At 38.3% G+C, this 13,021-nt stretch overlaps 2 protein-coding genes across 2 annotated transcripts in view; one reads left to right on the top strand and one right to left on the bottom strand.

The window, feature by feature from the left end:
- The window catches only part of MYO1E (myosin IE), a 250,079-nt gene that overhangs the window by 151,601 nt on the left and 85,457 nt on the right, over positions 1–13,021 (bottom strand). Inside the window, exon 2 of the mRNA XM_069098166.1 lies at positions 8,808–8,951. Coding sequence (XP_068954267.1) covers positions 8,808–8,951 — 144 coding nt within the window. The remainder of the gene's footprint in view (positions 1–8,807; positions 8,952–13,021) is intronic.
- Positions 5,944–7,107, top strand: LOC138169057 (calmodulin-1-like). The gene is made up of 2 exons (XM_069098171.1): positions 5,944–6,472; positions 6,554–7,107. Exons 1-2 carry the CDS (start codon positions 6,042–6,044, stop codon positions 6,594–6,596), a joined length of 474 nt encoding a protein of 157 aa, XP_068954272.1. The 5' UTR covers positions 5,944–6,041; the 3' UTR covers positions 6,597–7,107.

A 13,021-nucleotide genomic window follows, 5' to 3' on the forward strand; every position in this document is an offset into this window, starting at 1 on the left:
CAAAGTGCTAAATATAACTTGGAGTTGGTTAAGTGCAAAAATAGCCTTGATGGAAAGATGTGCTGAATATATAACACTGAGTGACTTTCACGAGTAACTGGTGTTTGCAGCCAAGAAGCTAGACATTAAGTCATTCCAAGCATGTCCAGGGAAAGCCAGACAAGTTCAGTTTGGGGGGGATGGGGAGAAACTGCAATATTTCTCTCACAGAATACAGAATTTAAATTTCAAGAAGCGTGACAATTTTTCCAGGAAAGAAATATGGAGGATAGAGCATGCCTTTGTGAATATTAACAGCTGAAATGTTGGATTTTGTTAGTAAACAAGATCAGCATTTTCCCAGTCAACTCTGCTCTGATGTGGCCCAAAGAAATGGCCATTCAGAGGGGAAGCATTAACAAATGATTGATTCAAATGCTGATCTTCAATAATAAAAAGAATACCCTAGGAGAAGGGCTGCAAGGATCAATTTCACAATTTAATGTGAAATCTAATAAGTTCTGGCTCTAACCATTAATGATTTTAAAAAAGAAAGAGAGAAAAGAAAAAGAAAAAAACCTAAATCAAACCACTTATCACTTTAACATAATACTGCTCTATCATTTCTATGATATCTGTTACCTTAACAGAGAAGGCAATAAGATAAGCTTTTATATGAAGAAAATATATGCTGCTAAACTATTTGTATTATTTTATAAACACCTATGGAAGTTATTAAGATACTATGGAGTGAGGGGCAGCCAGGTGGCTCAGCAAGTAAGAGCACTGGCTCCAGTGTCAGGATGACCTGGAGATTGAATCCCGGGCTCAGATACTTAGCACCACACCCAGAAATAACTGGCCGTATAACCTTGAGCAAGTTACTTAACCCTGATTGCTTAAAAAAAGATAGTATGTAGTGAGAGGAGCTGGACCCAACACATATTAGTTATTCGATCCTGGCCAAGTCATTTAACTTCTCCTGGGCCTCGGTTTCCTCATGCATAAAATGAAAAACTCGGTAAATCTTAAAGTGCCATAGAAACAACAGGTATTATTTATTTCAGGCTGAAAATTTTTTTTATGTTGAATGTCTTAATTTCTTTTTTCTTCTAACTTTAAAGTTTATTTATATTTAGTTTTCAACATTCACTTCTATAAGTTTTAAATTTTCTCTCCCTCTCCAAGATAGAATGCAATGTAATATAGGCTCTACATATACATTCCTATTAAACAAATTTTCACATTAGTCATGTATAGAAGAAGTATAACAAAAGGGAGAAACCATGAGAAAGAAAACAAAACAAAACAAAGCAAAAAGAAAATAGTCTGCTTTGCTCTGCATTCAGACTCCACAGTTCTTTCTCTGGATATGGATAGCATTTTCCATCATGGGTCTTGTTTTCTTCTTTTTTTTTAGCCTTTTTTTTGGGGGTGGGGTGGGGAGGCAGGGCAGTTGGGGTTAAGTGACTTACCCAAGGTCGCACAGCTAGTTTTTGTGTTAAGTGTCTGAGGCCAGATTTGAACTCAGGTCCTCCTGACTCCAGGGCCAGTGTTCTATTAACTGCACCACCTTGCCACCCCAAAGGGTCCTAATTTCTAGGGAATAAATGTTAAATGTGTGAATGAGAAAGACGGGCTATATATGTGTCAAAGACCAAGTGGTAACTGATGACAATCGTGTGAGGTTCATGAGCAGAATCTGCATGCAGCCAGGAGAGGATGAGGAAGGCCTCAGGAACACTGGGAGGATGCCCTACAGAGAACTCATTATGGGAGGATAAGGATGGGAGTCACACAGGTGGCTCAGCATGGATGGCTTGTGTTCTGCAGCATTAAAGGAATCAGAGGTACCTAGATTTAGAGCAGAAAGGGAACTCAGAGGGCAATTTTCTCATTTTAGAGAGAAAGATCATGTTGTTGTTCAATCATGTTCACCTCTTTGTGACCTCATTTGGTGTTTTCTTGGCAAAGATACTGGAATGGTTTGTCGTTTCCTTCTCCAGTTCATTTTACAGATGAGGAAACTGAGGCAAACACAGTTAAGTGACTTGCCCAGGGTCACACAGTGAGTGTTTGAGGCTAGATTTGAATTCAGGAAGATGAGTCTTACTGACTCCAGGCCCAGTATTTTATCCATTATACCAACTATCTGCCCTATAAAGATCAAAGGACTACAGATTTAGAGCCAGAAAGAACTTTGCAAGATCATTAAGAATAACCCCATTTTACAGATCAGGAAACTAAGTCCTATTACAAGAGACTTGCTGAGGGCTACCTATGTAGCTTTGAGATGGGAGTTGAAATTAAGTCTTTCTGACTCCAAAATTCAGTGCCCTCTATACTACATGGGGGTTGGCAAACTGAGGGCCTACCTCCCAGGAGCTAAGAATATTGCTTTACATTTTTTAATAGTTTTATTGTATTTTAAATTGTAAAAACCATTCTTTGCTCAACATGATGCAAAAACAAGCAAAGGGGCAGGTGTGGCTGAAGGGACTGCCACACTGATATGGTTAAAGATGCATTCAAATATTTCAGGAAATAATAGAATAGCTTGCATTTATGTTATACTTTAAGATTGGAAAGTGCTTTGTGCAGCATCTAATTTGAACTTCACAAAGACCCTGTGAGGATGGAAGGGAAGACATGATTATTCCCAATTTACAGATAAGAAAGTAGAGGCTCAGAGATGGAGTTACTTGGCCCATAGTCACATAGCTAGCAAGTGGTGGCAGCTTGAGTCGACATTGGGTCTCATAATTAAAAGTCCAGTGATCTTTCCACAGTTGTTGCTATTCAGTCATTTTTAGCCGTGTCCAAGTCTTCATGACCCTGTTTGGGGTTTTCTTGGCAAAGATACTGGAATGGTTTACCATTTCCTTCTCCAGTTCACTTTACAGATGAGGAAACTGAGGCAAACAGAGCTAAGTGACTTGCCCAGGATCACATAACTAGTAAGTGTCTGAAGCCAGATTTGAACTCAAAGGAGATGACTCTTCTAGACTTGAGGCCCACAGTTCTACCTACTGTGCCACCTAGCAGTCCAAACAATCTTTCTAAAATCCACAGTGTCACTAATATACTCACTGTTGGGAGTCATTGTTGGCTAGAGCATTCTGGGAAATCACAAGAAATTGTATGGAAAAAAAGGAGCTAAGTTGTTCATGCTATTCAGTTGGGATAGATATCCCACTGCTTGGCATATACTTCAAGGAAGTCAAAGAAAGAATTTAAAGACGTATATATACCAAAATACTTTTAATAGCACTTTTGTGGTGATAACTAAAAAGTGGGTACCCACTGATTGGAGAATTGTTAAACATTGTGCTACTTAATGTAATAGAATATTCTTGTGCTATAAGAAGCTGTAACTGAAGAATTCAGAGAAACAAGAACTTGAGAATGAACTGAACAATGAGGTAAACTAGGAGACAGATAACAATGAACACAGCAATGTGCGTTAAAGGAACAATAAAATAAAACTGAATGTTGTGTGGCCAATCTTGGTCCCATGCAAGAGATAAATATATCATTCTTTTTATTGGAGAGGTGGGGACCTATGGGTATAGAATGTTGTATACACTGTCAGAGCCAGTAGATGTGTGGGTTGATTTTGTTTTAACTGTTTCTTTTTTTTTTTTTTGTTACAGGGGAAGGATTGCTTTGGGGTGAGGATGGAGTGGGAAGAGAGGGAGAAGGAGTCTGAATACAATATCTGAATACAAAAACAAAATGAATCAATAAAATTACCCCCCAAAAGGCAATAGTGCTCAAGTAACTCATTTCCTTTTTCACTGAGAATTTAACACTAAAGCGGGCACACACTGGTGAACACCTTCTTAGTCAGTACAAACTTAGGCAATTATAACAAAGGTGCATACTTTAGCCCACAGAAATGAATCATGGTTTCCATCCTGCTGTGTAAACTGAAAGAATATGTCTTGATAAGCAATCCATCAGGAAATATTTATTGAGAGTCCACAAACTCTAAGGCACTGTGCCAGAAACTATGGGGGGTAGAGGAAGACGTGAAATACAAGGATAAATAAGACCAGCCCCTGACTTCAAGAAACTTATGATCTCCTTGGGGGAGATAATTACTGTTGGGAAAGGAGGTGCTTCCCGGCTTCCTTCTCACTAAAAGAATAACCACCACTGTGGCTACTGCAGGAGACTGTGGGGGTTCAGGGGAGCCACATATCCAGTCATCCAGTATTCCCTTTTGCTGAGCTATCCATAAATGTAGCTGACATGCTGCTTTTATAGGCTGTTCTGAGAATTTAACCACTAGAGATATATGGGAAAATGCATTCCCATTTCCAAACAGCTGACTCGCAAATGTCTTTTCAGGACACAACACAGAAGTACAGGCAAAACTGTAGACCCCTCGGCAACAAGGCCGTCATGTAAGCGGCCAGTACTTTTATGCCATGTAAATTGGCACATTTCAGTTTTTTGAAAAAAGCAAATCAAAACCTTAGCTTGATAACAACCTAGGAAAGGGCCAAGGTGAAATTAATGACTTGTAATTTAGATCAGTTTAAATAAATTTTTAAAGATCATAGATTAAGAGCCAGAATAACCTCATTTTTCAGATGAGGAAACTAGGGGAAAAAAAAATTTAACTTGCCCTAGATCACACAGGTAGGAAGAATTAGATTAAATTAAATTCAGGTCCTCTGACTCAGGTCCATAGTATCCCAAGAGAATAAGAATCATAGAAGGTGCAGTGGGAAGAGAGGGTAGAAGATGATAAGTGACCGTGAAAGGGGTAGGGTAGAATTCACCACAGATGCACTGTGAATCACCCTTGACACTGATGTTCCCAACTGGTGTCCTGAATGATCTGGATGCCCAGGGCAAACAGTTCATCCCTCATCCTGGGACAAGTGTGGTTTTCTGATACCCAGATGGCAGCCAGGTGGGCCAAGTGAATGCAGTGAAGTGGGGAGGGGGTGGCCTCTCAGATTTGGCTCTGGGAATGGATGACCCTAGGGGAAAGGAATTGTACCACCCTGGATGTTGGGACACATCTGGGACCCAGCCCCAGTCCCAGGATGCTAATTCCAGCTAGTCTAAGAGCATAATGAAGGTAACCCAAGTTTGTATTAAAATTCCACATTGCTTTGTAAAAAATCTTTTTAAAAGTTGCCTTTGGCATGCTGAAAGTGAGACACAAAGAAAGACAAGAATTTTAGGTATTCTTTGGAATAGATTTGCTGCTGAGGTTTCCTTAGACAAACATAAGAATGCAGAAAAAAATGGCCATTTTGGGGGGTATGGGATAATTTTGAAAAAACAAAACAAAAAAATCATGTAAATCTGACTTTTAAAAATATACACACTTGTTCCTGGACTAAAAAAAAAAGATTATCTTTATTAATTCCCTGAAAAAAATTTCAAACTGGAAGGCCATTAATAAGATGTTATTATGTCTGTAGGGCAGAAAAAAGACTCTCTATCTTGACTCCAATTTTTTTCTCTTTGCTAGCAGCATAGGCAGCACCAGGAGGGGGGAATCTGAGTGCTCCTTCATAGGAACACTAGAGAAAACCCATGACATCTCTAACACGGTTCTAGATTAAAACCAGCTGATATCAGTGATGAAACAAAGCCTTTGTATACTCTAGGCAAGGTCTCAGAATTGGTTGCCTTCTCTCCCACACTCCAACTTTGAAAAGCAAATTCTTTGTGTCCCTTAAAAAAAAGTCAGGCAGAATAGGAAGAGCTCTGGATTAGGAGTCAGAAAATCTGGATTACAATCCTGTCTCCTTTTCTTATTAACTGTGTGATTTTAGGCAAACCACTTCATTTCCCTGGTCCTCAGTTTCCTCATCTGCAAAAGGAGAGAATTGGTCTTCTGAGGTCCCTAACAGCTCTCCATCTCTGATCTTATGCTATATATCAAATATTAATAGGAGTACTGTGGTAGCCCAAAACTAGAAACAAAATGGGTAACTATTGATCATGGCTGAAAAAATGGAATGGATTAGTCCAAGTGGAGCCATGGAGGGTGGAGGTTGTTTGATAGGAACTTGGGCACTAGTAACGCTAAAAGCATGGCTGATCAGCTGACAGAAGAGCACATTGCAGAATTCAAAGAAGTCTTTTCACTATTTGACAAGGATGGAGATGGTACTATAACAACTGTAATGAGGTCACTTGGGCAGAACCCCACAGAAGCTGAATTACAGGATATGATTAATGAAGTAGATGCTGATGGTAATGGCACAATTGACTTTCCAGAATTTCTGACTGTGATGGCAAGAAAAATGAAAGACACAGACAGTGAAGAAGAAATTAGAGAAGCATTCCGTGTGTTTGACAAGGATGACAATGGTTATATTAGTGCAGCAGAACTTTGCCATGTGATGACAAACCTTGGAGAGAAGTTAACAGATAAAGAGTTTGATGAAATGACCAGGGAAGCAGATATTGATGGTGATGATCAAGTAAACTATGAAGAGTCTGTACAAATGATGACAGCAAAGTGAAGACATTGTACAGAATGTGTTAAATTTCTTGTACAAAATTGTTTATTTGCCTTTTCTTTGTAACTTATCTGTAAAAGGTTCCCCCCTACTGTCAAAAGGATATGCATGTGTAGTAATTAGGACTTCATTCCTCCATATTTTTCTTCCCCTTATCTACTGTCATTGTCCTGAAACTTTATTTTGGAAAATTGATCAAGTAAAATATGTTGCATGTGGCTTACTCTGGATATATTTAAGCCCTTCTGCACATCTGAACTTAGATGGAGTTGGTCAAATGAGGGAACATCTAGATTATGCCTTTCTTTTTTTTTAAAGAAGTAGTTTTCTTTAGGAGCTGTCAGCATGTTGTTGTTGAAGTGTGGAGTTGTAACTCTACGTGGACTATGGACAGTCAACAATATGTACTTAAAGTTGCACTATTGCAAAATGGGTGTATTATCCAGGTACTCATACACTATTTTTTTGAACTGCTGGTCCTGTACCAGAAAACATTTTCTTCTGTTGTTACTTGCATTTTAAACTTTGTTTAGCCATTTATTTAAAAAAAAATCTGCTTATAGCACAATTTGCCTCAAATCCATTCCAAGTTGTATATTTGTTTTCCAATAAAAAATAATTACAATTTAAAAAATGGAATGAAATATTCTTTTGTGACAAGAAGTAATGTGAGGAATTCAGGGAAAAATGAGAAGATTTCAATGACCTGATGCAGGACAAAATAAGCAGAACCAGGAGAACAATACACATAATAACTTTCATTTATGAAGTAAATGAAAAATATTACTAAAAGGAAGCCTTAACTCTGAGTAACTGAAAAACCAGTGAAAGCCTCTGAAAAAAGATAATGAAACATAACTCCTTCGTGGCAGAAAGCCAGAGGACCCCTAGGATAGAACACTGTATACACTGGCCAATGTGAGCATCGCATTGGAGGTTTTTATTTAATTGCTATTCTTTGTCAGAGGAGAGGGTTAAGAAAGTGGGAAAGGCTAAAATGATTTTAAAGACAAAGGACATAATAAAATGTATTAAAAAAATTTTTTTTTCTTGGGTACTATTGCACATAAAGGATTTGACCCTTAACATTACATGTGTGACTTGACATAACAAAATAAGTGCCATGGAAAGTAGAATTTTCTGGCACTCAAATTAAGTGAATTTTTAAAAGTCATTTTATAAGGTTCCTCATTGTGGACCTGGTCCCATCACTTCCTGGCAAACAGAGGGAGAAGAAATGGAAACAGTGTTAGATTTTATTATATTCTTGGGCTTAAAGATAACTGCAGACAGACTGTAGCAGTGAAATTAAAAGACACTTGCTCCTTGGAAGGAAAGCTATGGCAAATCTGGACAGCATATTAAAAAGCAGAGACATCACCTTGCTGAGAAAGGTCAGTATAGTCAAAGCTATAATTTTTCCAGCAGGAATCTATAGCTATGAGAGTTGGACTATGAGGAAAGCTGAGCACCCCAGCATCGACACTTTTGAATTGTAGAACTAAAGAAGACTTTTGAAAGTCCCTTGGACAGAAAGGAGACCAAATCAGTCAATACTTAATTCAGACTATGAATTAATAATTAACTAATTCAAAAATTAATTCAGCCTGTTCTTTAGAAGGACAAATACTGAAGCTGAGGCTTAAATACTTTGGCCACATAAAGAGAAGACAGGAAGACTCTGATGTTGGAGAAGATTGAAGGTAAAAAGATTAGAGGACAGTAGAGGAAGAGATGGATAGATAATTGGAAGTAATCAACATGACTTTGGACAGACTTTGGGAGATAGTGGAGGACAGAAGGGCCTAGCATGCTACAGTCCATGGGATCATGAAGAATTGGGCATGACTGAACTACTGAGCAACCTTTGGCATTGCACTCTAGGCAGCTTCCCCTTGCCTAATTTTTTTTTTTAGGAAATGACCCTTCCATCCTCATAAAGCTTTTTGTTTGGTTCCTTCCCAAGTACCTCTCTGGACCTCGTAAATTAAAAAAACCGCAACTAACTTCCCTCCTAATTCTAAATCCTGCGATCCTATAATATTTTTAAAAATTTATTTACTTTTAGTTTACAACATTCAGTTCCACAAGCTTTTGAGTTCCAAATTTTCTCCCACTCCCTTTCCTCCCCCCATCCCCATGTGGCAGCATGCAATCCCCTTGTCTACTCTTAATGATGATTCTGGCCAGTACAATAGTCTCAAAAGTTATATGTTAGACATAAATTTATAAAAGTTAAATAAGGAAGAATGCCAATATCATCTTCCTTCTTCCAATAGTTTGAACCTTAGAAATTTCATTTATAAACATTCTGCTCAAATCTTCAAAGGATACAAAAATATAGTCATCCATGTATCTTTTCTTCAGATTTTCCACAATGGAGTCCTCGGTGATTTTGGACAGGAGCACCATGTCATCCACGCCACTGTGCTTGACATTGTGACTCTGCCAGTGGTACCGATAGTGTCCTTTGCTTCCCTGAAAAAAACAAACAAAAAAACAAACGTGATTATCAAGATCACTTTCTGACTCCTCAAATTTTTCATAAAAATTTGCTTGCAACTTTTTATGAATGAATGAAATGAATGAATAAAAAACATTAAGCACTTGCTGTGTGCTAAGCACTGTGCTAAGTGTAGTTTTGTAGTTCTGTATACATACATATCCATAACAAGTATGTTGTGTATATACATAAATATTTAAGTGAAAATTGTCAATAAAACGGGCACTGTCTAAGAGCACTCTCCAAGATTCATTCAATATTTTCCAGTGATGCTATAGCTGGAAACCATATTATACCATGATCCCATAAAACAGAATAGAGAAACATAGAAATTTCATTAAAAAGTCATCAACACAGAAATGCATGATTGGAAAAGGAGATAGGTTGGTCAAATGTTGAGACTGAACAAGTCTGAGTGGTCCACAGAATTTTTAAAGAATCAATGATATAGGGCGGCTAGGTGGTGCAATGAATAGAGCACCAGCCCTGAAGTCAGGAGGACTTGAGTTCAAATCCAGCTTCAGACACTTAACACAAAACTAGCCGTGTGACCTTGGGCAAGTCACTTAACCCCAACTGCCCTACCTCCCCCCTCCAAAAAGCAAAACAAACAAAAAAAAGGAATCAATGATATGGCTCCAACGTGTCAGGGGAAACCTTAATGGAAGATTTAAAGAAGGTCATGGAAGAGAATTATACAGGTGAGGAGGGATTGCAAAATCCACACTGAGAGGCTTACAAGCTCATGGAGAACATGTTCTAAAACCCAAAGGAATCTAATGGTATGATAACAACTATGTTTATCCATCCCCATTTACCCAGGTAACTCAAACAAATGTAACTAGGGGATAGGAGGCTATGATTTTGCCTAAGTCATATATTGAATCCCCTCCTTCACTTGAGGCAAACACATTAAGAGGACAGATTATATTATGGCAACATAAACTTACCACAGCTATTATATAACAAAATATACAATACTTTTTAAATAAGGCAAATGATGTCCTACATAGAATTTCATAATGATAGAAGGGATATGGCCTAGAGTTGATAATTTGGTTTGTCAGCGTGGTGTACCAACCCATAGAGGTAATGTAGAATCTTAGCTTACCTATCACTATTCATGGTGCCTTTCCTACCTGCTTTGGAGTTCTCTTGGGACTATGGATTTGAGAATATAGACTTTACCCTCACCCCTTTGCTATACCCTTTCTTGTTGTAAAAAAAAAAATCAACAGATTTTATTAAGCACCCATATGCCTGGAATTTTGCTAGATTCTGGAGATACAAAGAATGAATGGGAAAGCATTTAGTTAGTGCTTATTATATTTGCAGGCACTGTGCCAAGCACTGAGGATACATATAAAGGATAGTCCCTGTCCTCAAGGAGCTTACATTCTAATGGAGGAATACAACACAATAAGGGAGCTAGAGAGAAGGTGGTACAAAATGGCAGCTTGGTATGGAAATAGCTGGAAAGTAACATATCTGGTTTGAAGAAGGTAAGGCAAAAACTCAGAACCCAAGGTCCCAGGGGAAGAGTCCAAGGTTCCAGTGGGAAAAAGGTAAGGTGAATGAAAAGTATGATTGTAGTGTAGGTGGCATGGGGCTTGGAAATGAAACAGTCCCTGTCCTCAAGGGAGTATTAAAGGAGATAAAACGTACATGGAAGCACATATAAAATAAATGTATTTTTTTCGTTCGTAAGGCAATTATACCTAGAGAGATCAAGAAAGGCGTCTGAAGAATCATTACGATGATAACACTGGTTACAAATAATCTCCAAACTGGCCTGTTTACTATTGCACAGATCATGATGTGCCACCCTTGCCTCCTTGAGTTTGCACAGGCTCTGCCAGATGCTTGCAATGTTCCCCTTTCTCACCTTCATCTCTGGGAATCCCTGGTTCCAGTCAAGGCTCACCTAAGTGTCATCTCCTAAACAAGGCTTCTTCCAGTCCTCCCAGTTATTAGGACTCTCCCTCCAAATTACTTTTAGTTTAATTTGTATAAATTTGTATTTACTTATCTTGTCTAATTTGTCTTCCCCTCCCCCTTTTGTCCCTGTCTTCTTGGAAAACAGGGGGCTTTGTTTTCATAGCCCCCACAGGTGCCTGGCATACAGTGGACACTAAAAATTGCTTATGTTAATGAATGAACACAGAGGAGGCTTATTCAATGTAAAAATATAGCTAGGTCCCAATTAATGCAAACAATTTACATGGCATATTTCCATTGGACCGGAGTAAATTACAATATTTTACATAATTATAACTTCAAGTAGTATGAATTCAAGTACATGTGACCATTTTAGGGTTTGTTATTCCCTCCCATTGGGACCTAGCTGCAACAAATCTATTACAGGTATATTTACTATATATGCAGTTAATACATTATCATCATATATCATCCATATATCAAATGTATTCAGGGATTGTATCTTGCCTCACATGTTTCTAATTGCTTTATTAGTGCTAAGTCTTGCTTGCTCAATAGGTCTTCCTTGCTGTGGTTGCTCCTGGCAGCTCTGGAACCACTTCAGTTTCTTCTAGCCTGGACACACATATCACCTCCAGGAAGGAAAAAGGAGCAATATGTTTGAAGGGTGGGGCAACACTTTGGAGCTTTTGTTTTGAAGTCTGGTCAAGCTCCTCTGTTAAAAAGTTAAACTCTAGACTAGAAACCAAACCCTTTTAGAGAACAAGTATTAAGTAGTTTTCTAAATGAAGGCAGATTACAAAAGATGGATGGGGAATGGAATGATTATATTCAAATTAAGGATGAGTAACACCAGCTCCAGCCTCAGAAGGCCAGTGGATATGGCAAGATGGGAGGTAGAGGTGTTTTACTCTTCCTCTTTCAAATGTCTTTCCAGGAAGACCTGCCTTTCAGTTAAGCATTGCTCTAAATATTTACAGAATTGCACTTGGAAAGGGGCAACTAGGTGGAACAGTCAATAGAGGAGGACCTGAGTTCAAATTCAGCCTCAGACACTTGACACTTAACTAGCTGTGTGACCTTGGGCAAGTCACTTAACCCCAATTGCCTTGCCTTCCCCCCTCCAAAAGAAAAAAGAATTGCAATTGGAAAGATAGATGGGATCATATAGGGCATATAGCCCAACCCTCTCACTTTACAAATGAGGAAACTAAGGTTGAGATTAAATGACTTGCCCAAGGCCCAAGATTATAGTGTTGATGACAGAATTTGAACCCAGTTCTTCTCACTTGTGATTGAGAGATGGTGCTCCTGCTATTGTACCATGCTGTATCTCTTTTACTTCCGTCTTTATTTTTTCAACTTCTCCTTTTACAAATACATTTGACTGATACATTGTGATACCACAACAGATGCTTCCCAGCAAATGCTCAAATGAATTACCTTTACAAAGTTATTCCCTGAGAAAAACTTGATTATGGATTATATCCTTGAATGGGACATAGGATATGTCCTTTGGGATAACGGGATAAATCCTTTAATTTTTAAAGTATGATGCAAATATTGATCCTTGTCATTAGTTTTGTTGTCTTTATTTAAATTGTTTCAGTCATGCATATAATACAGTTCTTTTGGTTTTACTTTTCTCACTCTCCATCACTTCATGCAATTCTTCCATATTTCTTTGAATTCTTATCTGTCACTCATGACAAAAGTGCTATTCCATTACATTCAAATGCCATTATTGGTCAGAAGTTCTTCAATTGTAGGACACATAATTTATTTCCAACTTTTTCTTGTAACTCATAATGCTATGGACATTATACAAAGATTTTTCAGGCTGTCAATAACCTCCTTGGAATGTAGTCCTACTAGTGAGATTTCTGGGTCATAAATCATTTATTTATTTATTTATTTGTTTTTAAAGCAATTGGGGTTAAGTAACTTGCTCAAGGTTACACGGCCAGTTATTTGTGGGTGTGGTGCTAAGTGTCTGAGCCTGGATTCGATCCTCAGGTCATCCTGACGCTGAGGCTGGTGCTCTAACTCGCTGAGCCACCTGGCCACCCCTAAGCAATTGGGGTTAAGTAACTTGCTCAAGGTTACA

Source organism: Petaurus breviceps, unplaced genomic scaffold (assembly GCF_028583685.1).
Source record: "Petaurus breviceps papuanus isolate PSGF00001 unplaced genomic scaffold, PetGlider_PUasm1.0 37, whole genome shotgun sequence".
Classification (NCBI taxonomy): Eukaryota; Metazoa; Chordata; class Mammalia; order Diprotodontia; family Petauridae; genus Petaurus; species Petaurus breviceps.

What these genes read in the sequence shown, in the direction of transcription:
- LOC138169057 (XM_069098171.1), top strand. Translation starts at nt 6,042, where the DNA reads ATGGCTGATCAGCTGACAGAAGAGCACATTGCAGAATTCAAAGAAGTC. An exon ending in GTACAAATGATGACAGCAAA is followed by an intron (nt 6,473 to 6,553) that starts GTGAAGACATTG and finishes TATCTGTAAAAG; the next exon opens with GTTCCCCCCTACTGTCAAAA.